Source organism: Cryptotermes secundus, unplaced genomic scaffold (assembly GCF_002891405.2).
Source record: "Cryptotermes secundus unplaced genomic scaffold, Csec_1.0 scaffold763, whole genome shotgun sequence".
Taxonomy (NCBI): domain Eukaryota; kingdom Metazoa; phylum Arthropoda; class Insecta; order Blattodea; family Kalotermitidae; genus Cryptotermes; species Cryptotermes secundus.
In genome coordinates, this window is record NW_019724754.1 from 193,315 (window position 1) to 218,102 (window position 24,788).

The window sequence follows — 24,788 nt, forward strand, 5'->3', positions numbered from 1 at the left end:
GTCCTTTAGAATTTCATAACGTATTTAATAACGATTATATTTTGCATTTCATGACAAAATAATCACAGTTAATTTTCATTTGTAAAACCTGCCCTTTTGTCTATATGTAGAAAATTTTATTGTCTTTCAGGTTCTTTTTAGTTCATATTACGATGTTGCATAGAACGGAAAATATGCATTTTTTTTTTCTGAAAGTCTGCAATGTTAAAGACTTAGGGCCATTTAAATTCCGGCCGTAGGGAGCTGCCGGCAATTTAAAAGTCCGTATGTTAAAGGTTAATGTATTCTTTGATGTGACAAGTACTCGTAATTTGGTACAGAGGTGCAAATGTTTCGGAGGAATTTTCTGTATCCACATTCAGCATCAACTTTGAAGATGAAGCCAGGTGGCTCCACCAGGAACATCTGTAAATACCTAGCAGACAACATGGAATCACATCCCCGAAGGGAGCAACATTCATAGTCACTCACACTCATGAAAACCTCCAATCTCACATAGCAATTACACCGCTGTAACGGAACTTACAAGGAAATTTGTAGGGGGAGAGATGGTTATGCGGTAATGGTATAGGCGGTCAGCATTATTGGTGTCTGGATTACATTTTGGAAGGTGACCCTCTCCAGCGTAGATCCCGTGGCGGATGCCGTACCTCCTTGCTTTGGCACTGCAGCAACAGAGTGGACCATCATTCATCTGTGAACAACAAATACCCATTCATAAGTCAAAACAGAACAACGTTTTTAAATCTCAAATCTTTCAAATATTATTTATCATGAGAAACATCTGAACCTTACACTGAAAACACTAGCAGCAGCCCCACCTCAAAATTTCATGTGGCCAAAATGTTGGTGTTGTTTGGTAATTAACTATTTCACTGCTTTTCATGTGAAATCATGACAAGGGTCCAACCATGTTTTATCAATGCAACTGACATCTACACATATAGGACAGCTTGTTTACTATAGAAACTTTAAAAGCAAAATGTTAAGAAAGTCTGCACGGTTCCAAACTTGTTCTGAATGGATTTCATTTTTAATCTACTAAAAAATCAATAATATATAAGCACATTCCTCTGAAAAACTGATATCTTATATTACAACCATAAAATAAATATTTGCTCTTGGGTGAACCTCAACTTTCATAAAATCTCTGTTAAAACTACCTGCTGAGCTAGGTGTCATATGAATGCCCCACTTCTCATGGACAGGGTTAAAAATTGCAACACTAAAAAGTTTCCTTTAATTAACATAAAATAATTATTCATATTTTATCCCAATGAACCAGGTTACCCACACTACAGGAAATAACTCCAACAGAAATACCTTTTCCTGGTTAACATCCATCCATGTACAGTACACGCAAAGTTAAAGAGCACTGATGACTGGTGGAGATTCGTTAGGAGCAATGTGAAATGCAAACAATATCCATACCTTACGTAGGAATTCAACCACAGAATTTAGCTGGCCAAGTGTGCAGAAGTTAACTGTAGATGGCAGTAGCAATATTTTAAACACAGAATGGTAAGGAATTAGTGGAATACCTGTTGAGAATTCAACAGAAAAATTTCTATCTATAATTGCAGTTTCTGCAGACTGATCCACTGCTACATATCCAGCCCTTGAAGGACAATATGAAATCACAACTTTGTTGAATATGCACGCTACAGACTTGAAGATTCTGGAAAGTGAGCCTGATAGGGTAAGTGGTGCTTCTATTCAATCTAAATGAAAGTTTCTTTGGTAAAGGACAATACCATAATACTGTTCAAAGCATACCTTCTGTAGCAGTTTATGGCTGCATCTACTTCTACTGGCATTTTATTTCCATGGAGATAATATAGCAAAATATCTTGCTGAGGCTGATTAAATAAAGATCTGAAACATACCTCCCCAGAGTCATTGTACCACATTTCTGGATGGAGGCGGTACGGATGCAGCCGCTTCCTCTCCAGTTCCTCCATTGTGCAATCTTCCTCATCAGTTGAACTCTCCTCACTTGAACTGTCACTTGAACTGCACATTTCAGCTGATCAAACACATTTGACAAGAAGAACATATGAATTTATGGCAGAACTGTTATCAGGGTGAAGATGGAACTCAGTAAATGAACACTGATCTCAACGTTTTGTGTTCTCTCAAAAGTGGCAACACCTAAAATTCAGAAGAGTGTACTAACTTCTGGGACGTAGTGCTGTGCAGTCTGGTTGAAGTTAACTGAAGTTTCAGGGGAATTTAGTACCTCCATCTTCAGGCTCAAAGACTAAGACACACAAACAAGCAAGCAGCAAATAGTGTGTGATTCCTGCTTGTTTGGCGTACTCTTCAGGCCTGAAGACTGAAACAGTGTACTGCTCCAGTATGTCAGTACTTCTACCAGACTACACGACGTCACATTCCAGAACTTTTGTTGCCATCACCATAAGAACTGTAAATCTCACATAATTATAATTCTGCTCATTTGTATGTGTGTGTGAATATAACCTTCTCCCCTCTCTCTCTCTCTCTCTCTCTCTCCAAAGGACAGGCACTGACATCATTATGGAATAAAATAATGTCAAGATACTTGGACCCAAGACAGGAGGACCAAGGAGAAATAGTGAAATTACGTAGCTGATTCCAAAAGTAAGGTCTCCAAAGCGCTGGGTAATTTTTCGTGCGGCTGTTGGCAACCCTGTTGTATTCGTTGCTTCCCCCACTCCCCCCAATACCACCAAGCATGCGCGCATGTAGCTAGGACGCTCAGTCTTGGCACGGTTGCCATTAGAAATGGAGCTCCCAATTACTAAAACCGCGAAGTGAGAGATTCGCGCAGTTATTCAGTTTTTGAACGCAAAAGGGACTAAACCAATTGAAATTCATCGTCAATTGGTGGAAGTGTATGGCGAGTCGTGCATGGACATAAAGAACGTCCGCAAGTGGTGTAGGGAGTTTGAATCTGGTCGTACTGCAATACACAACGAAAAAAGAACTGGGAGACCGTCAATTTCTGATGAGAGTCGTGAAGATTGAGCGAGTCATGTGTCAGGATAGGCGCATCACACTCGATGATCTCTGCATTTCGGTTCCCGAGGTTTCCCGAACCACCATTTATCGGGTTTTGACAGAGAAGTTGAATTATCGGAAGGTGTGCGCAAGATGGGTCCCGCGAATGCTCACGGAAGACCACAAACGGCAGAGAGTTGACTCTTCCCGTGAATTTCTTCGCCGCTATGCTGACGAAAAGGACAACTTCTTGAATTCAATTGTCACAGGCGACGAAACCTGGGCGTACCACTTCACACCTGAGACAAAACAACAATCACGTCAGTGGCGGCATTCCTCTTCGCCTAAGCCTCGAAAATTCAAGCAAACACAGTCTGCCGGTAAAGTCATGGCAACTGTGTTTTGGGATCGAAACGGGGTATTGTTGGTTGACTTTATGGAAACTGGGACCACAATAAACGCTGAGAGATATTGTGAGACACTGAGAAAACTCAGGCGGGTGATTCAGAACCGGAGAAGAGGGATGTTGAGCAAGGGCGTAAGCATTCTCCACGATAATGCTCGCCCCCATGCTGCCCGACAAACCGTCGCTCAACTGCAACAGTTTGGATGGAACATCATCACCCATCCACCCTATAGTCCGGACTTGGCGCCCAGTGACTACCATCTCTTTCCAAAGTTGAAAGAACATTTGTCTGGAAAGCGCTTCAACAACGACGATGAGGTGAAAGCTGAGGTTCGAAGTTTCCTGAACAGCATGGAGGTGAACTGGTATGACATGGGCATACAAAAACTGCCACTGCGCCTACAAAAATGCATCGACCGAAATGGCGATTATGTAGAGAAATGAGTACATGTTCAAGATTCAACTGATGTATCCAAAATTGAAAATAAATGTTTATTTTATATTTTCAAACATAGGAGACCTTAGTTTTGGAATTACCCTCGTATAAAAGTGAGATGAACAGGGAATGCAGCATGCATGCATTGCTTGTAAGTCTGTTAGTGTAATGTTCTATCTCTGATTACAGTAATTTCACATATGCAATATGTACTGAAATGCCTCTTACATTTATGTTTGGCAAGACGCATTCTGTTTTTGCGAGGGGGTGGCTCATACTTTGGCCTGGCAGTTCGCACCTTCTCAGCTCTTGATACCAGCTCATCGTGGAACCTCTCACACAAAGCAAGAAGCCTTGGTGTCGCTTTCATCACCTTGTGGTTTCTGTAAATACAGCACTCATCAGTACAAACTGGAAATGATGAAGTATGGAACAGAACAGAGGAGGAAAAAAAGGGCCTGGGAAGGAGATGACAGAGAGGGAAGAGAAGACAGGAAGGAAAAAATTAGGAGACAGAGAGGTAAGAAAATATGGGAAAAAGAAGCCAGGAAGAAGAAAGAAAACTGGAGACAGAAGAGAAGAGGATAACTCAAAAGAAAGCAGTGGAAGAAGGGGAAAACAATGAGAAAACACAGTGGGAAGAGAAAGGTTAGAAAATAAATGAAAGAAGATAAGGTGGTGTAGAAATGGACTAAAATAAGGCTGCAGACAAGAAGACACAGGAACAGGAGAAGGGGAAGAAAAATATAAGATAGAGAAGTGAAATACAGAAGAAGGATGCAGAGACAAAGGAAGAGGAAGAAAACAGAGAAAAGAGGGTAGAACTGAATCATAGTTCATATGCATGCTGGAGCATGAGGCATAGGGAAGAGAACAGAAGAAAGAAGGAAATTACACAAGGCAGAGAAGAAGAGAATAGAGAAGGATAAAAACAAAGAAAAAAGAGAGAGAGGAAAATAAAGAGTACAGGAAGAAACAGAGGGAGAAAGTGGCTTGTAGAATGTAAGATGTGACTCAATGGGAAGTAACTGAGGAACCGAAGCAAGCACGGTGACACCTACTTCTCATCCCGTGCATAGTACAGGTCAGCTGGCGCTGTCCGTGTCCACACTTTCTTCTCATGTTCCACTATTTCTTCTGGTTTCATTTTGGCCAGCTCTTCCAGTTTCTTCTGCATCTCAGCAGTGTTTGCACAATAGTTCATTCTGAAACAATTGCATGGATGTAGCGACACACGGAATATCAATTTAAACAGTTATACACCTTTATGACGTGAACTACAGTTGCATGAAATTTCACATACAGTAAGAATTGAAACATTTAATTCATATGGAATCTGAAGGTTCAACACTGTTAATACCAAATGCCCACCACTGGACATAATCCTGAGACAATCCAGCTCCCATCCTCACAACCTATTTCCTTACAATATATTTTACTCAGTAACTAACTCTCTGGCAGCACAACCCAAAGGTTCAATACTGCTAATACCAAAGCATGTGCTTATACATAATCCTGGGCCAGTTTCATCCACTTTCCATTCTCATAATCCATTTCTCTAAGAATACTTTTAATATCCTCCCAAACTATCCTTTATCTTCCATATTTCTGTTTTTGAAGAAGTTCTGCCATAAGAATTCTATATGCATTCCATATTACCCCATCTTACCTACTAAATCCATCAAACTCACTTGGATTTCACTATTCTAAGAGTACTACAGGATCTGTATAACTCACACAGCTCCTCACTAAATGCAAAATTTTCCACTTCATCCCACATACTTCCAGATTCCTTCTTGATACCTATGTTTTTAGCAATTTTAATTTATGTTTCTTAGGATTATGTAATTACACCTACTCAAAAACATAAGTTATGTAGTGTCACACGAGACTGCTGTCTAAAATCGTAAAAAATGGAACATAGAAAACTTTAATTTTGCCTGTGGTTCTGTATGGGTGTGAAACTTGGACTCTGGCATTAAAGGAGGCACACAGACTGAGGGTGTTTGAGCACACGGTGCTGAGGAGAATATTTGGACTGACGAGGTGTGAAGTGATAGGAGGCTGGAGAAAACTGCATAATGAGGAGCTTCATAACTTGTACTCTTTGTCAAGTTTAATTATATTGATGATCAAGTCAAGGAGGATGAGATGGGCAGGGCATGTAGCACAAATGGGGGAGAAGAGGAATGCATATAGGATAGTGGTGGGAAAGCCAGAAGGAAAGAGACCACTTAGGAAGACCAAGACATAGGTGGGTTAATAATGTGGTGGTATGGACTGGATTGATCTGGCTCAGGATAGGGACCAATGGAGTGCTCTTGTGTACACGTTAATGAACCTTGGGGTTCCAAAAGATGTTGGGAGGTTCTTGAGTAGCTGCACAACTGGCAGCTTCTCGAGAAGGGCTCAGCTCTGTGAAATTACGTTTTAGTTCAGTGTTACATGAGAGATTACTGTAAGTGGTGATGACAGACAGATCACCTATAGCCAACAAATAATGCAGTTTCATAATGAAGATCTGAAACAGCATTTCTTACTGTCCTAAGGCCCAGTTTAATGGATGACTCACCTCCACTTCTCTAGCAGTAGCTCCCGCTCTGTAGTAGCAGCCTTCTCTTTGCGTGAATTACTAATGTAAGAATTTCTACCACTCTTCAAATTTAACGACTCTGGACTAAATGATCGGCTACTCTTCCGTGAACTGGCAAGGGACCTGTAATCAGGACTGCGTGAGGTCTGCTTAAAACTTGCTCGACTATGAGACCTCAACAAGTCAGGACTATTGGAACATCTTGAGTTCCTAGGAGATTCTAGTTCTACATTCAGAGAAACCTCATTATCACCAACTTCAGATTGTCTTCTCCTTTCAGGGCTCCTGCTTGCTCTGTCCCTGGAACTGCAGAACCTGGACCTCTTACTATCTCTTGTATAACGCCTTTGGTCTGAACTTCTAGAACTGTCTCTAGAATGTCTCCTTTCATTAGATGGGCTTCTGGTTCGCCTCCGATGAAGTGGGCTTCGACTTCTCCGTCTTCCAAAGCGATCCCAATGCTGTGTGTCATATTTAGGATGGCTAGGATTCCTCCTACAGTCATAGCTACTCCTAGAGACACTCCTGTCATCAGACCTCCTCTTGTCTTTGTCCTTGTATTGTGAATTCACGATTTCATCATTCATATCCGCGGGTATTCCTTGTGGTAGGCACCTTGGATATTCGTCTCTATTGTGTGAAGGGGCTTCCAAGAAGTCTGCTGGCTTCAAGGTACTGCCTCCACAGGTTGTCACAGCCTCTGGTTTCCCTTCTTGGTAATGGTTTGGTATGCTGCGAGCAACGCTGGGCAATGTGGCCACAACATTACTGTGCCACGGATCACTGGATAGCTGGAAGGAATTATGATGTTCTGTAGGAACATGATCCATGGAGTATGGAGCTGATGGACGTTCACTGAAGGAGGCTGTTGCCACTGGTGGAGGTGGATATGGTGGGACATAGACTTGTGAGGGGGTTTCAGAGCGTGGGCTCGAGTATGAAGGGGGAACATTATAAAGTTGACTGTAAGAAGCTGAGGCTTTGTTGTACAATGGTACTGGTTGGGGTGGTGTTGCTCTGGGTCCTTGAGGACGAAAAGGTGGTGGAGGAAATGACATTGGATTTGGACATGGAAGTGAAGATGGCATCATGGGTGGAACGCAGTTTGAAACCATGTTCTGTGGGTACTGGAAACTTGGCGGGAAGCAACTTGCTGGTACTGCATGGCCTGCAGGAGGAGACTGCATTGGAAGTCTCACACTTGGGGGCAGGAACCTAGGATTGGAGTAATTAGGTTCACGGGACTCAGGTGGTCTCATCAGATGTGACATTCTGATGTCACTTCAGTTCAAGAGCAGCTGCAAATCACCAGACCTGAAACAAATAAGTATTACTGGTGGAATGGCAAATTTCAGTCCCAAAGAAAAACAAATTTTTTGCTTGTAGTATTTTACATGACAAGTTATCTCTATATCAAAGTTATCTCTGTATCACTAGAAATGTGAGGCTGGTAACCTGTCCTGAGTCACATTTCATTTAAATATGCTTCTATCAGATTAACTAGTCACAAAGATGTGCCAAATTCAACACTGAACTGAACTGAATGCTGTACTACACCTCTCTCTTAATAGAATAATAGGCTTATCTGAAATCTACTGTACCACCATATGTGGGGCACGCGGTAGCATAATTGGTTGAAGCACTGTGCTACAAGCCGGAAGGTCATGGGTTCAAGTCCTGACAAGGTGGATTTTTTCAACTGACCTAATTCTTCCAGTCACCCTGGGGTCAACTCAGCCTCTAACAGAAATAAGCACCAGGAATCTTCCTGCGGGTAAAGAGCAACTCGTGCATAAGGCTGACAATCTTACTGCCATCTGTGAGCCAACTGTCTAGAAAATGTGGGAACCTCAGCGTCTCACATCACTATGGGCCTCCATGGCCTGTTACAGGATAGCTTTACCATTTACCACCGTATGTATACATTTTCTTGCAGGATCTGATGAATGCAGAACATGTGATCAGCAGTTGATCGATTATGTTGCAATCCTCACACCTGGTCTCCAACAATTTAACCTGTGTATAGGATAAACTTAACACATTCAGGACCGGAGGGGCCAATTGGCCCTCTACGTTTCTACAGCGTTGCGGACCGGGCGGGCCAATTGACCCTTTTCTGATGCGTTATGTTGCAACCGACTATATCTCACTGTGTGGCCATGTTGCATCATAACTACTGCGTAGTTCACCTCGGGAATGTTTGCTAGCTTAGCCAGTAACATGATCACGTTCATTTCCTGTCACACCCTAATGAAAAAAGCCTTTGTTTGAGTCCAAGCTTCCACGTATGAACCAGGAAGTTTGCAGCGCAACATGGCTCAGAGACGAAAGCAGTTGCAGGCAAAGCGTTCTCTCGGAGAACAAGAAATATTAGATTTGTTCTCCGATGAGCTATCAGATTTGCCAACTGCTTCATCTTCTGATAGCGAGGCCAGCCTCAGTGAAAGTGACAGTAACAGGGGCCACAGGGCCCCCCAAAATATTGTGTCCAGTGTCCTCTTCACAAAGGGGAATGTTTCAAGAGATATCACATGCGCAAGCATTTCTAGGATCTCTGGTAAGAGTTCTCCAAAAATTTTAGTTCATAAAATTAATTAGATTTTATATTAATTTTTAAAGTGAACAGTGCACAAGTTAGGGTGCTAGGCTTAAAAACCCCGGTCCCCAGGGTGATTTAAATATTTAAACAACCGGTCCGCAATGTGTTAAAAAAAGAATGATAGATAAAATTTTATATGCACTTTATGAATGATTCCTCATTAATCCTACAGTCAGTTTTATCACCTTTTATATAAAGATATAACAGACTCATTCCACTGCTAGTGCAATTCCTCCCCATCCAGAACAGAATTAATGAGATTACTGTAATCTGCAACAACAGTCAACAACTACCAGACTACACGGTGTCACATCCCAGAAGAGAGTTATTTTCATATTCATTCCCATGAGAACCTATAATCTCACATATAATTAAGAAGTTTATGACTAACTCCACAGAGCTGAGTCCATCTTGAGAAGTCACCAGTCGCTCGGCTATTCAAGAATTTCCCAACATTTTATGGAACCCAAAGGTATATTACTATGTTCACAAGAGCCATCCACACTGATCCCTTTCCTGATCCAGATCAATTCAATCCATACCAGTACATCTTATCTCTCTAAGATCTATCTTAATATTATTCTCCCACCTATATCTAGGTACTGCTATGAGTCTCTTTTTCTGGCATTCCCATCAAAACTCTGTATACATTCCTCTTCTCCCTAATGCATGCTACATGCCCTGCTCATTACATTCTCCTTGACTTGATCATTCTAATTATATTTGGCCAAGAGTACAAGTTGGGAGCCAGGATAGCCAAGCCAGTATAGCAACTGGCTACGGGCTGGAGGACAGAAGCGTCAGAGTTCCACCCAACCTCCTATATAATGGGCACTGGAGGCCCTTTCCTTTGTGGTAAGTTATCTGGGAATGAAGCTGACCACTCACTTACAACTAGTGCTGAGGTTAAGAAAATGTGGACCTATACATCCACTCCCCATACGCCTTCAAGGCATAGTTAAGCACAGGGACTTTAACTTTTTTTTAACCTTTTACCAGGACTACAAGTTACAATGCATCTCATTCCACATTTTTCACCAACCTCACATTATTTCATCCCTTTCTGGTCCAAATACCCTCAGTCCATATTCTTCCCTTAATATCAGAGAGTTTCACATTCATACAAAACTACAAAGTTTATGAATTTCAGAACGTAATATTTCACCTTCTGCTGGTATCAATTCTTTCACAATTTGATATATTTTTGTCTATTTACATATTTTCAGCTTTACAACTATAATTTAAACCTGAGAGCACTGGACAATAATTTCTGCCTAACATCATTAATACCCCATAAACATCATATCAGCTGACAACCGGTCAACCTTAAAGCTGCCAATATTAAAAAGAAAAAAAGGAATGTCGCCATGCCTCATTATATGTTGGCATTACAATAATGTACATCTCCCCTCACAAATAATACAATTTTAATCATTGCCACATTTCAGTCTATCAAATTAAATTTAGTAATGTTAACATTTTTCATATTATGTGTTGTGTCGCCGGCAGAGAGTTCGCCTCCATTCCCAACCAAATGACAGGGCACGTAAAGACAGTAAAAGCTTTAGTGATAAACTTCTTGCAATGTTGGCATCAATGATAATCTGATATATCTCCTTTCTTATTTTCGGCACACCGCACTATATTAGATTTCATCGCTCGTTATTAAACAAGCATGTTATCAACGACAGGAGCACTGTATTGATTGCTGATTAATATTTGCGCTATGATGAAGCCTGTGAATAAAAATGAGAGTACATACATAACCTATATTCACCTTCATGAGAGGAAGGAAAAGTGCTTCTCCTCTTCAAAGACCTGTATTGATATCCACAGTTTCCAATAATTTCTACGTCTATATCAATACTTCAAGTGTTATAACCCTAAATTCTCTAACAGATTCCAGCGTAACCACATTACACATAATTCTCACTTTTCAATGGTTGCAGTCATAATCGTCATAATAGTGGATACAACCTTTGATCAATGAGAAAGACGTTTGTTTAGTTTCCATGGTCAACGGTCTCCACGGATCTACCACACACTGATCGGTGGGTGGTATGATCAGTGCGGGACCTGAAATCGTTCAAGAAAGGATATGGTTTATGTGTGTGGAATTCTAGACCCTAAATACTTGCGAGCATAGTTACGAACCTTCAAGTAAAACAAAAAAAATAAAATAAAAAAAGGGGCTTGATAAGCCAAGTGCCCAGTTCAATAGTTAGATGGCCCCAGAATTCTGAATTTCCATTAAGCCACTGATTGGACACTCCTCTGCTATATCGCAAGAATCGGTTGATACAGAAAAACCTCTTTTTTATTGCTAGTGGGGATGGAACTAAGTCCCTTGTACTGTGGCCACTTCTGGCCTATTGTACCAGCCCCAGACGATAGGTTGAGGGTGATTGTGGAGCAATTGGTGGAATGTAGAGTGGCAGGGGGAAACCAAAGTACTCAAAGAAAACCTGCCCCAGCGCCACTTTGTCCACCATAAATCCCACTTGACCAGACCCACCGCAGTGGAAAGCCAGCGACTAACTGCTTGAGCTATGGCACAGCCACTACACGATACCTTACAAACAGTACTCATAAAAGCCCCTCAAATGGCCCCCACTGGGTGCCAAATGTATCCAGTCAACAGCAGAACGGCCGTTTCTTTCAGTATCCATTTCATTATACCCTCACTTACATGCCAGTCCCCAAACTGCTTTTTCTCTCCCAGGTTTCAGGACTCTTCTCTTGGAAAAAGTTGCATAAGATCCACTAGGCTTACATGACATAAACCTTTCACATCTATAGGAAACTTTCAGCATTTTTCCAAAAGTCACATTGGAATCAGCTTGACCCTCAGGCAGACTTTGCATTACAGTTTAGTATCGTCTGCAGTGATAACATTACGTTGTCAGGTAAATTCTTACTCTTTTACTGTGAAAACAGTGCTAACAGTCACTTCTGAAACATGGGTAAAATTGATTAGGTTCCACATTATCACATCCTACAGGGGATATCCTCATAGCAGCTGCCATGGGACTTGAAATCTTCCACAATTAAACTATTGCCTCACAAAAGTATATTTAAGCATCAACTACAAATAAAGTTTGGTAGTACTAGTAAAAAGTGAAGGGCAGGAAGCTGCACCATCCATTTTTTGCATCTGGGAGAATATGAAGATAATGCGATTTTAAGCAGTGAATATCAAAATGGAAAACATAAAGAAACACGTTTCTGTCCTTGAAATATTGTTTATAACATACAAAGGGGTTAAGGAAAATGTGTACTTTCACAGTAAAACTCCTGCTGAGCAGGAGGCAAATATACAAATCTATCTCAGGGAAGAACGTAATTGGGTCATGAACTACGTAGATTTAACTTGTTAAGGGCTGGGATCAATAGTGGACTATTACAGAAACCAAATAAAATATGATACCCATAGCAAACAATACAGTGACTAGCTATGGGCTGGATGACTGGAATTTGATTCCCAATTAGGGCCACATTTTCACTTTGGCATAAAGTTTGGGCCAACAATGGAGCTCCCCAGCCCCTATCCAATGAATACCAGGAGCCTTCTGAGGGGTAAGGAGATCTGATTGTGAAGGTTACTGCTCACATTGATCAAATGTCAAGACTATACAACTATACATCTTCACTGTTTCAGTCTTAAACACAAGGAGAACTTTCATCTTTTCAGCACTGCGCCTGGTATGCAAAATCTATCATATGCAATTCTAAATACTTTATTAAACTGGCAACTATATAAACATTTAGGATCATCATTATGATTATGTTTCTGAAAATCAACAATAGCAAAGCACTGGCACACATGTGCCCCCTGCCCTCAAAAACGGATATCATACACAAAAATCTCAGGTTAGTATAGGCCATAGTTAGTTAGTTAGTTATTTAGAGGGGGTGGGTTTCCCCATGCACCACGACCAGCTTGATCTATTAGTATAGGCCATAACTGCTTCCACCAACCTCACACCTCAACATGTTATAAATTTACATTATAAGTATTACATCTAATCAACATATTTTCCAGGAGACACTGGAACAATTTCCGTAACCCAAATTTAATACTTGCATAGGTTCTTGAACTACTGCTAGATGCATAACTGTTGGCAAGAAGAGAGTTCTTGGTGCAGTTAACATAAAAATTATATTAAATGAAAAAAATTGCTATACATAAATCACTCATGAAGTGCCACTTGGTGGTTCTGAGAGCTTCTTACAGGGAAAACACAAAAAGCAAGTAACTACAGAGAATATATATGAGAGCACAACTCACCAATGGTGTTTGCATCAAAGGGTGTGAAAATAAATCACCTGGAAATGGCTAATACTGTTTGCATATACATGGTCTGATTTACTATTTTCTCTCACCACTATATTCAAACAAGGCTTATAAGCCAGGACATGTACAACTTCACATTTTCAGTTCCACTAAAGCAACAAATCCGGTTGAAAATAAATCAAAAGAAAGAGTGTATAACCGAAGTAATGGAATGACTGGAAAAAGATGCTGCGATAAGTAAACCAATTTGCCAGGTCACAGAAATAAATACATCAAATTAAATTCAATATATAATATGCACTGATATTTAATTAATAACCTTTCAGATCTGATGGAATGGCACATGTTATGCCAGGTACAGCTAGTCACATGTTTAAAGTAGGTTACTAATATGTATATAAATATTAAATGAGGTAGAAAACTTTCTCAATTTTCCGTACATCAGTCATCCTGGATGTCTAAAAAGCGCTTTTTTCAGGATAATGATCAGGTTCCAAAGCAAGAAGAAAACATGCCAATTCAGAAGCACTTAGTCTGTTACATTAATGTGGCTTAAAAAATGTGTCCAGTAAAATCTCAAGTACTAGAATGGAGAAGTAGCATGGATAATTCACAATCTTGAAATATCCACTATCCATGTCGTATTCTACCCTGAGCATCAAATACTTACTTGTGTTGCTGATCACTGACTGGTGAGATACATCTTTGCCACAGAAGAGAGCAACCACTGTTCAGTGGCTGGTGTTGCAAAAAGCAATGAATACAGCAGAAAGTTGTGAAAGGCACAGTCTGCTATAATTTACTGTAAAGCATCACTGACACATTACTGAAACAGATGTTAACAGCCAACATTTCAATCAATATGTGGAGCTACATTCAATACCTGCCAGCAAATTTATGTTCGCCCAGCCAGGGGAGCTGGGATAGTGCAGTCAGTATAGCAACTAGCTACAGGCTGGCAGTCAAGAGGTCAGAGTTAAAGTTCTGGTAGGGGGAAGATTTTTCTCCACTCCATGTTGTCCATACCAATTCTGGAACCCCCCCCCCCCTCCCTATTATCCAAAGTGTACCATGGGCTCTTTGCTATGGGGTAATGCAGTAGGGTCATGTAGTTCACCACTCACCTCAAACTAGTTCAGAGATCAAAAGTATGTGGACCTATACATCAGCTCCCCCATACAAGTTAAGCACAGGGACAGTTTTACCTTCTCCAGCCCAAACAAAGTTAACACTTCTGCGAGTTCCAAGCCAAAGATGGATTAAAGGCAATGAGGATGAAGATGTCTTGCCTATGAAGGGACTGAGCAACCCATTTCTTCGTCTGGAACAAGAAGTTCCAGTCTCACCATTACTTGGTACTCTCAATATTAAGGAGTGCCAGATGAGGAAGTCCTCTCAATACTGGGCTTTTCATTAAAGGGCCCTCTCCACAAAAACTGTCTACAGATTGACCGACTTTTGAACAGGAAACAGTGCAGACTGTTGACCAACTACTGTACACTAAGACAGCACCTTCACATTGTGGGCCTCTGAGATAAAGCCATGTGCAGGAAATTGGGACAGGAGAAATCTTCCTACCACTTACTTGGAAACTGCTAGCTTTGGCTGGGCACTGAACGAAAATCTTTAGCTTTGGATAGTTGGAGATGACAGCTTTCAGCAGGGCCCTTCTGAAATCAGGAATGCATAATGGATGTCGCGGTGATGCCTGCGCTTCGGGTAACTGGGGGTTACCCCTAACCGACAATGTCAATAATCAATGATCAGTACTGAAGTGGTTCTAAAGGTCCTGTGGTTAAATGCACATGGATAATCAAAAGTCTACTGTACACCATTTGTGTACAATGTCACTTGTATACTGGCATAATTGTTTCCCTTCTCTCTCATGAATTCAAATTCTCTGAAAGAATTACAACCACAAACATCAGCAGCTGACATTGTATGTATATCTGTACATTACTTTACCCTCATATTTGAACTACAACAAAACATTCAAAGCATCTCAAGATAGGCTAGTTCTGTGGTGGAGACACAAAAGTTAAAACCTCATTCATAACTTTCAGTGGCCACAGTTCTAATTCTACATAGTCAATTTTCCTTTGCACTGAAATGTCAAGTTTAAAGAACAGAAAAGTTCGGAAATGTTATGTACAGTGTAAGAATTCTGGCATGTTCACTTGCTTGTGTTTTATCATCTCAAAAACCTTAAGATATATGCAAAAAGTGGACTGGACATAAAATGCGTATTTCAATTTTCTTTATAACTTCTGTTCGAAACACTTTTTTTGTCCTGATAAATATTCAGTGATTTACACTTGAGATGTGCAAAGAAATGCATGCATGTCTTCAGGGGAAGTGTCTGTTCTTGTCCAATTTTAACTAAAACTGGATGCACTGACAAGTTTTCATACAACTCTCCATCATCCAATATTGTGTAACAGCCATTTATGTTCTTGATTAAAGATTTTTCTGATTTAATATTAAATTCCAGTGATCCCCAGATGATCCTCAGTGTTACGTTCCTCCAATTACAACCTTCCTCAGTTGACTGTTGTACTGACGGATACATTTCCTCAGTTTAGTGTTCACATCCATGGCTCCTCAAAGAAATCTTGGTCTGATGGACAGGCAGATTTGTTATCACTCTTCAAATAATGTAGACTATGTATTTCACATCATCACCAACAGATGGCAAGAGAATCATTCTATGATGCACTGCACATCACTTCCACTTTTCCAAAGAAACGAAAATATAGTTCCACTGCATATTTCAATGCTGGTACGTCAGCAGACTATTCACAGCTTTAATATACTTCATACATCTTGATTCATTCAAGTCACGCATACTTCATGAAGAAGAAACAGTCCACATCAGACAAATAACTTTATAAATTGCCAAATATGGGTTACTCAAAGTAGTCAGCTTACTTCGTGAATCCCAGTTAAGTGCTCAAAATGGTAAAACCGTATAGGGAAGACTGAGTCAGACGTGTTGAGGTAGATCTGTTCTACTATGTTCACAAACTCCGCCTATTATTAGTATACAAGGGGGTTAATTCTTAGCCCATAAATCTAAGGGTGTCAGCTCGAAAGCGTTGACTGGTTGATGATAATTGCACACTTAGGATTACTCCCTTGTGAGTCAAAACTACAAGCAACCAATGTAAAGATTGGTGAACCTCGGGGTATGGAGAAGAGGGAAGGTGGATTGGCATGGGACAAGTCAAGAAGCAAACCAGAGTTCACCACACCCTACAATGTATTACTTAACATTAAATATCACATATTATTTAGTACTTCTTATGTACATTTATTTCTGATTTTTCAGTATTCAGACATATATAAAGCATTTGCACAAGTAAATACCAAATATGAAATGAGGACCAAGGGCAACCTAGTGGGGAGGCTGAAAGGGATACGTAGCTTGGGAGGGTGGGCCTGACAATTCCAGTGAAGAATATCAGCAGATAGGAAGGGCTATACATTTGTTTCTTTTAGAGAAATTCCATAATCCACCCACCCATCAGACCTGTTGCGCTTTGTCTTGTTCACACGTGTCCGCACTCTTTGCATGAAAACTATTTCATGGTAGAGTTAAGAATCAAAATAATAAATACAGTGATCATTCAAATCGGTATTACAAGTAACACAGAAGTCCTTTTTTTATACTTTTTTTTTGACGTGTTGGCAACTCGCTGCACTTTACAAAATGGTACAATTCAGTAACTAAGTTTTGTGTTCTTATTCTATGGAGAATCTAATCCTTTTATATTTGTGTATGTTCAATATTTTATGGAGGCCTCATCTTTAAAAACCACATGCTCAGTCTGTTCTGTCAGAACTCATCATTTTTGATCAGAGCAGGTCATGATCCAAAATTGTGACAGTTACTTTCCTGTACCCAAGTGGTCCAAGAATGAGAGGGAACCCCACCTGGACCATTATCTGCAAATCAACTTACCTCCAAACTTGTCACATTGATTTCCCACAAGGTAAAAATAAATCTCCTGTCCATCTACGAAGCTAATTACTATGTAAAGTTTCAGCATGTCTGCTGGAAGTGGTATATTCAGTCTCGTAATATCAACCCCGCACCTCCTCACTTCCCAGACTGTCTCCAGCTTGTATTGTTTGTACATGGTTAAGGTTGCAGCAAATACTATATCACGCACACCTTCACAATTACACAAGAGAACATAACTCACAAGGCAAGGCAGTAAGTTTTCTTACTTGCACTAAGACTGAAAAACTGGAGACTCAGCTCTTGGAAAGATCACAAATTCATATGTGATAATTCTTTATACAGATTGCAAAAATCCTAACGATTCAAGATGCTACCGAAGAGTCTTCATTCCCCCCTATCTACAAAATATCAAGACCTGCTTAGCGATTGCAGGGAATTCTTTCTTTGTATCTTCAATGAGAGATCTGTCAATCTTATTACTATACTCATCAACATTTTCTTAGCTGCAATCCAACACCTTTATAATCTGCTCCAATATCGTGGAGCCACATAGCACTTGCTTTAAGACAGTTTGTCCACTCTGTCGCACTGTACCTGTCGATGCAACAGACAGTTTCCAACTGTCAAGTCTAAGCCCCATTTGGACAGTAAAACCAAAGTATCTGGAACCCCTACATTGCTGACCTTCCCACCTGTTCACTACGAGGAGACGCACGAGCGCAGAGAACTGAAGTGGATGTGCTCAGGATGCGGCCGCGAACACTGGAAGAGTACGCGTGAGATGATGGAGGCCACCTGCTGATCGAGGATCTGGCTCATTACCAGAGCCAGGAGCCGCTGCTCTTGCTGCAGGAAGAGAGGGCGGTTGTCAGGATGACGAGCAAGGTGTAACAGTGTGCCGGCTGCACGGCGCAGCATGTCCAGACTGGTGCCCATGGAATCTGGGTTCTCACGCAGGGCTGAAATACCATGCTGGTTGGCCACACCCAGTGCACTTGCCTCTGCCTGTTCAATGAAGGCCACCAGCAGAGACACGCAAGGACTCTGCAGCGCCACAGTGCGTGCCATGCCGCTGTCAGCAGCAGCCAGGTAATGCAGCAGGTTCACTGCGAACTCCCGTAGTACCTGCTCTTCACTGCGACAAAGCAGTTTTGTGAGAACTGCACATAAACGCTCCAACCTCGAGTATGGGGGAGTGGCTATGACAAGGTCCACATTGCTGTCAGTCACACAGAGCTTGCACAAGGCCTCCAGGGCCAGTCGTTGGGGAGACAGAGGAGATGAAGGGCCCACAGTGGGGAAAGGGTCTTGTCCATGGGCTGCAGGGCAAACCGCCCAATGAAGCAATCCGTCCAGTACAGGTCGTGAGATCTCCTCTGGGTACTGGCCCAGATCCATGTGGCCTGCGATGTTTGCAGCAGTGACAAGTACATTCTCTCGTATGTGGTGAAGGAAGTCCCACCACCACTCAGCCTCCCCCTGTAAGCTGCTGCAGGAATCTGCAAAGTCAGCGTCTTCCTCACGGTCATAGTTGCGCTGCTTGTGTGTGCGTGCTGGGTGTTCATGGTGCAACAGCAACAATTTACCCAGCAGCCCTAGGAAAGTGGCATTCTTGGCAAATTCCACTTCATTGCCAGGAACAAATGTCAAGTTACGAAGTATGTTGGAGAGACAAACACATCGCCGTGCTAAAGCATCTTGGGTCTCTGTCACAAGGTACAGGCTGGCCTCATCCCGGGTGTAGCACTCATCCTCATAGTCGCACATTCGACGTCTCTTCAGGGTACCTGCTGGATCCCGGATTCTCAGACCTGAGCCACAGTCATTCTGATCATCCTGACTCTTGGAACTAGTGTCCACATTCTCCACTTTCACAGTCACCTTATCATCACCAGATGACTGAGTTTTACCGCTGTCATCATCAAGTTCCTTCTTCGTCTTCCCAACCTCACTGCTACTGCTGCTGCTGTTGCTGTTTTCCAGTGACAAGCTGTTGCTATTTGTTTCCATGGTTTCATCAGATGTGGTTTCTACTACTTTATCTTTCTTATCTCTGTCTTCCAACATTTTATCAGTTTCCCCATCATTATTGTTAGCCTTCTCTTCATTTCCATCTTCCTTCTTCACCACTTCATTCTTTTCTACCTTCTCCCGAATTTCTCTGGTCAGCACATCGTTCACTTCCATTGGTTCCTTTTGTATTCGTGAAAGCACACCGATTAACGTTTTAGTCCGTTTCTTTTTGTCACAGTTTTTCCTCTCTCCTGGCGTCACAACCACACACTCTTTACTAACACTGTCCTCTTTAATTATCACATTAGGTTTTTCACTACCAGCATCAGAAGTCTCTTGATCCTGCTCAGTTTTTACACTCTCGACAACTACTGGCTGCGGTGCTGGGGCCTCGGTGACTGCAACTTCCTCCTCTCCTTGCTCCCTGCCAGGAACCACCTGCTCTTGTTCCGCAACCTTCTTGTTCTGTACCAGCCTCACAAATGACACATTGCCAAATTCACCCTGGAAACACGTCACAATGTACTTTGTAGAGCTGCTGTCAGTCACCACCATCTGCCACTGATCCTGGTCCATCTCTGTTACGTTTTCCTCTGCCACGTCACCATCCACATCCCAGGCCTTACGGCTATCCAGCACAAATATATCACTGTCTTTGTTCATCACCTTGATGGGATCACCCTTCCGTGACAACAAGGTGTAATTGGTGGTGGTTTCAAGCAGAGTCACCCGATCCAGAGGATCAACTGGTTGATTCACCGAACCCAAATCAACTTCATTGTGATCTGTCTTTGGGACCTCGTACCACTTTCGATCGGTGTCTGTGTTGGAAGGGGCATCAAACATGTCAGCCAGGCTGCGCCTAAAGTGTTCGAGCAGTACATCGAGCAGACCTGGCAAGTGAGCCAGGCCGAAGTAAGCTACTGTCGAATCATCAAACAACAGGATGTTGAGGACATCAAGTGCCCAACAGCTCTCTGCCAGAAGGCCAGAGCGCAAGCTCATCATCAATCTCCAGGCCTCGACAGGTGCTACGTCACCACGAGACATCCTCTTGCGCTTGTATAACACTGGAACTGTAGCCTCCACACTGTCAGGTGGAAATACAAGCTCACGTTTTGGGGGAGCCTGAGGGGGATATGCTGCCGTACTGCCAGCCACGTTGGGAGTCTGGCCCTGAAAAACAAAGATACAGAACCTGTAAGCCATGCCAACATCATTTATGGAAGTCAGTCTCAAATTTTTCATCTTGCACTGTAATGGTCATTTCAGTAAAAAGAGGGCTTCTCTTTTCCTGAGATATAAACTGACAATTATGTATATTTTAATATTACATCATCAACATAAGGTCTTATTTTCGAGACCTCACGATCCACCCAACCATTTCATCCCACCAGTTAGACAAATCCTTCTGTTAAGAAACACTGTTTCATGAGACACTATGACAGCTTGACCATAAGGTCTGATGACATAGTAGCAACAGCTGAAATACATTTAAAGAAACAACAGGTTACACAATTTTCAACCACAAAAGAAATTAAAGAATTATTGTCAGTGTTTATATAACACTCCAGAAGAAACTAAAATAAACAAGTTAAAAGATAGGATCAAAGAAATTGCAGCATATCTAGCACAGAAAGAGAGGGTCTTGGGATCCTATGATCAACCAATACACTTTGGGAGATTTGCATACCTTTGTCCCTGGAGGAGCTGGCATTGGGAAAGGCTTCCCTTCTGGCCTGAACTGTGTTCGTGGGCCAACAGGTGGTCGGAGTGGGGAACTTGGTCCAACTCCAGATGATGGCATATTAGATACCCATTGTTGGGGCTGAAAGAATACATGCAAATGGAATGAACTTTGAATTACTCGGTAAAAAATTGGTTAAGTTTTTGCTATCAATTAAAGTATGTTAAAACTGTACTCTTTCCACTGTTCATCTAAATTCTGATGTCTTTTATTTTCACTGTGTGAAGACCCAGCAACATACGGGGTTTCCCTCATTCAATTTCAATGATCCTCAGAAAAATCTGTTTTGAAGTGCCTCCATTTAAGATTTTTCTCAGTTCAGTGTCAAAAACTACTTCTCCCCACAGAAACACTGAAAGTGGAATTAACCATATTTAAAATTTCAGTTCTTACTTCACAGAAAACAAACTGAATTTCCACTATAAAAATCATTTGGTTAATGTCATTTACGGGAATAATAACTGTTCTTTGGAGAATAATACAAAACACAAAAATACAGTGTGGGCAAAATGAAGAGTTTCTGAATTTTAAAGTATGTGGTATGTAACTGTAGTCACTGTGCTTTAAAGCGTTAAACTGTTTCCTTCAAAACAGAAACAGACCTATAACTTTCTAGCAAAGAGACCTATGCTATCCTTTACAATTTCCTGTTCAATAATGCAATAACAGACCTGCTGTGGGGTCTGGTATGATGGTTGTGTGCCTGAAGGATAGCGGTGTTGGTCCCACTGGTTATTGGCTTGTTGATTGTTTGGAGGTCCAGCTGGCCGAGGAGGACCCTGGTTCCATGGCTGAGATGCCTGGGGCACAGGGCCCTGACCAGGGAATGGTCCACGAAACGAACTGTTGCTTGTCCATCCTGAAAAGAACAAATCGTGTTATGTGGGTGAGCTGTTCTCCTTCTAAACTCATGTACTCCCAATGGCAAGTAAAGGGGCGAGGTGAAGCATGCAATTAATCACCTATGTCAACAGTTACTAATCTTGTTTTATATTTGGAGGTTCCAGATACATATCTGCTGAGAGACGAGCAATCCTGGGATTTTATATGTTTTTGGACACTCCATGAAATTCCCAGGACAGAACCTTAAATCAGGCTTTGAGTAGTTCCAAGTCCTTTCAAATTCTTATTCAGTGATCATCCTATTTCACCATACTGCAGACTTCCAGTACGGTGATTTACATTCTTATCATCAGGGACCAGATCTTTATGCGCTAAAAACACTTAAAATATGCGCCAAAAAGCGGGAAAATATGCACCAAAAATAAAACAATATGCACTTAAGAAACAGGTCACTTCATTCAGACTAACCTATTTACATGTATCATTCACTGCAGAAAGTAGCATCACAAATAGGCAACTGGAAGCCTTTCAGTGTTTTCTGGAGACAAACTTCGTCTATTGTCCATCAAAATGAGTTTATAGGCTGAGAATGATCTTTCTACATCAACTGGCTTGATTGGACAGTATTTATACACTGGCACCAAAGGTTAGGAACATTCATCTGGCAAAGATACCCTAATTCCACTCAAGTACCGACTAACTGACTGAAACTTTTTTAGCCCTGGGTTTGAATTCAACACAATTTCTAACTTGCATTTAATCTTGTCTCCAATTTCGCCTGGAGTGGAATTCAGTGAACAAGTTGCTTTCTGAACGAGTTCAAGTGAGTCGTGAAGGAGTGCACCACAAGATTCTAAGCTCTCAATGTAATGTAGCTCAATGAAATGTAGAAAATGTGCATGGATAAAATTCACATCTTGATAAACAGTATCACTTCCAAACACCACTTTTGCTTCACGGACACATGCGTACTCATCTTCAGGTTTTGTAACCACTTCTTTTATTTGACTGAAATTCTCCTGATAAAATTAAACTGCAGATAACCATGTCCCCCCCCCCAGTTAGGACAGGTTCAGGTGGCAGAGGAACCTGAGGTACGCAATCTTTGTACAACTGGACACGAGCTGGTGCTTTCAGAAACAGTTTTTTCCCACTTGCAATTAAATCATTAACAGCTGGAAACTGTGCGCCTACTTTTCTGCAATACAGTGTAATCAGTGCGCTAAACAGGTTACGTGTATAAGATGTGGATAAAATACTTGTAAGCCCTTTGCTGCTTTCAACATATAGGAAGCTGCATCTGTGAGTAATACAAGCACCTTACACCAATTATTCTCAATTTCAGATGGCCATAGTAGTCATAGAGAATCATGTACAAATCTTGCTATTGTGCTAAGGTTGTTTTCTCTAGTACTTTGCAAGCAAGATGAGGTTTGCCAGGTTCGTCTGGATGTAGCTTAACAACTACGAAATTTGCTATGCATCGGCCACATAAGTCAGTTGTCTCATCCTTAATTATCCTTAATTTCAAACATATATGCAGAAATATGCTCTTATGATTAGAATATGCAATAATGACCAAAAACCCTCAAAATATGCATTTGCATATGCGCGTATGCATTTTCAAAAACTCCGGGCCCTACTTATCATACATTTAAAATAGCATCTAATAACTCTCTGATGATAATTATCAACCTATGTAACTACCTGATGTCGACACAGCCATACAGATGTTGCAACCACAGCATAATAAGGTACCTCAAAACCCCTTAAGTTAACGTTAAAAAAACTTACCATACAGAGCGGGCCTCTGCTGGTATGGTGGATAAGGCTGTTGTTCCTTTGCAAAGTCCGGATGCCTCCGAGGATGCTGTGCTGGTGGTGGCATGGTCTTACTGGGTGGACTTCCAGGATACATCTGCGTGCCAGGACCTCCTGCAGCAGGGGGCTGCTGACCAGGGTAAACTTGCTGTTAAACAAACCAATTTGCCCTAAATACAATTTCAATCATTCATTGATCACCACGCTACTGATGAAGATGGTCAAATCTCATAGTAAAACAGAAAAGTATGTGGTGGGGAGAGAATGGGAGGTAAGGACACAACAGAGCACAAAGCTCACAACAAAATGATGATAGATTCTGTGGTGAATGGATTTTCCACTCTGCAAAAGACAAAGCATGAGATAGAACTACAACACAGTCTAACAGTAAACTACCAGCACAGGTGAACATGCTCTAACCTGTTCCTGACAAGTATTGCTCTTTACAAAAAAGTGTGTTAGTTCTGGATTTATGGCACTCTCGCATCCAACTCCTCATCCTCAGAATTAAAACTTGTATCAAAGAGCAGATGAAATCAGACAATGTTAAAGCTCAGGCAGTTCAGACACTAGTTTCTCACAGTGGAGACTTGTGTTCCATCCCAGCTGAGCTCATATACAGGATCAAGTGGCATGCGAATTGTTTTCTTCTCCAATGTTCCTCACTTATCCACTGCTACCCCTGACTAGGCAGCGCATTACCACATCTCTAAGTTATGGGCTTCACCTCTGACCTGGCATTTGGCTGGTCACTGAGTTAGGAACTCAGGTTTTAAGGAATAACCCTTTTAACAGCAGCATGTTACATTACCATACATGCGTTCAACAGTTCAATACATAGCCTGTATTATGAAACTTTTAGGCCAAGAGTGAAAAGGTATAGAAAGGAACACAAACATTACCCACTACACGCTACAAAACCAAGGACATGAACCCACGTCTCAACATGCTCATGCTCGTCATGTTTCCAGTACATGTTTTCTTCTACAAAAGCACAGAAGGAAATGCAGAAGGGGGCCTCACCTGACAGTTTCATGATAGGTTTAGAAGAATGCGAAGGGCCAGTATGATGTACACCAGATGTATCAAC

At 41.5% G+C, this 24,788-nt stretch overlaps 2 protein-coding genes across 15 annotated transcripts in view; both read right to left on the reverse strand.

The window, feature by feature from the left end:
• The window catches only part of LOC111862941 (ribonuclease 3), a 32,973-nt gene extending 21,974 nt beyond the window's left edge, over positions 1 to 10,999 (reverse strand). Inside the window, exons 1-6 of one of the 3 annotated variants that reach the window (XM_023848810.2) lie at positions 10,794 to 10,999; positions 6,397 to 7,731; positions 4,886 to 5,029; positions 4,053 to 4,207; positions 1,887 to 2,026; positions 527 to 694 (exon numbers count right to left, since the gene is read on the reverse strand). In XM_023848810.2, coding sequence (XP_023704578.1) covers positions 527 to 694; positions 1,887 to 2,026; positions 4,053 to 4,207; positions 4,886 to 5,029; positions 6,397 to 7,688 — 1,899 coding nt within the window. In that variant the 5' untranslated portion in view covers positions 7,689 to 7,731; positions 10,794 to 10,999. The other 2 variants (XM_023848811.2, XM_023848812.2) reach the window with 2 other exon arrangements.
• Positions 11,000 to 17,959: 6,960 nt separating this feature from the next.
• The window catches only part of LOC111862945 (trithorax group protein osa), a 278,921-nt gene continuing 272,092 nt past the window's right edge, over positions 17,960 to 24,788 (reverse strand). For all 12 annotated transcript variants that reach the window (XM_023848824.2, XM_023848822.2, XM_023848820.2 and 9 more), the window contains 4 exons: positions 23,672 to 23,846; positions 21,706 to 21,893; positions 20,981 to 21,115; positions 17,960 to 20,463 (listed from right to left, as the gene is read on the reverse strand). In XM_023848824.2, coding sequence (XP_023704592.1) covers positions 17,974 to 20,463; positions 20,981 to 21,115; positions 21,706 to 21,893; positions 23,672 to 23,846 — 2,988 coding nt within the window. In that variant the 3' untranslated portion in view covers positions 17,960 to 17,973. The remainder of the gene's footprint in view (positions 20,464 to 20,980; positions 21,116 to 21,705; positions 21,894 to 23,671; positions 23,847 to 24,788) is intronic.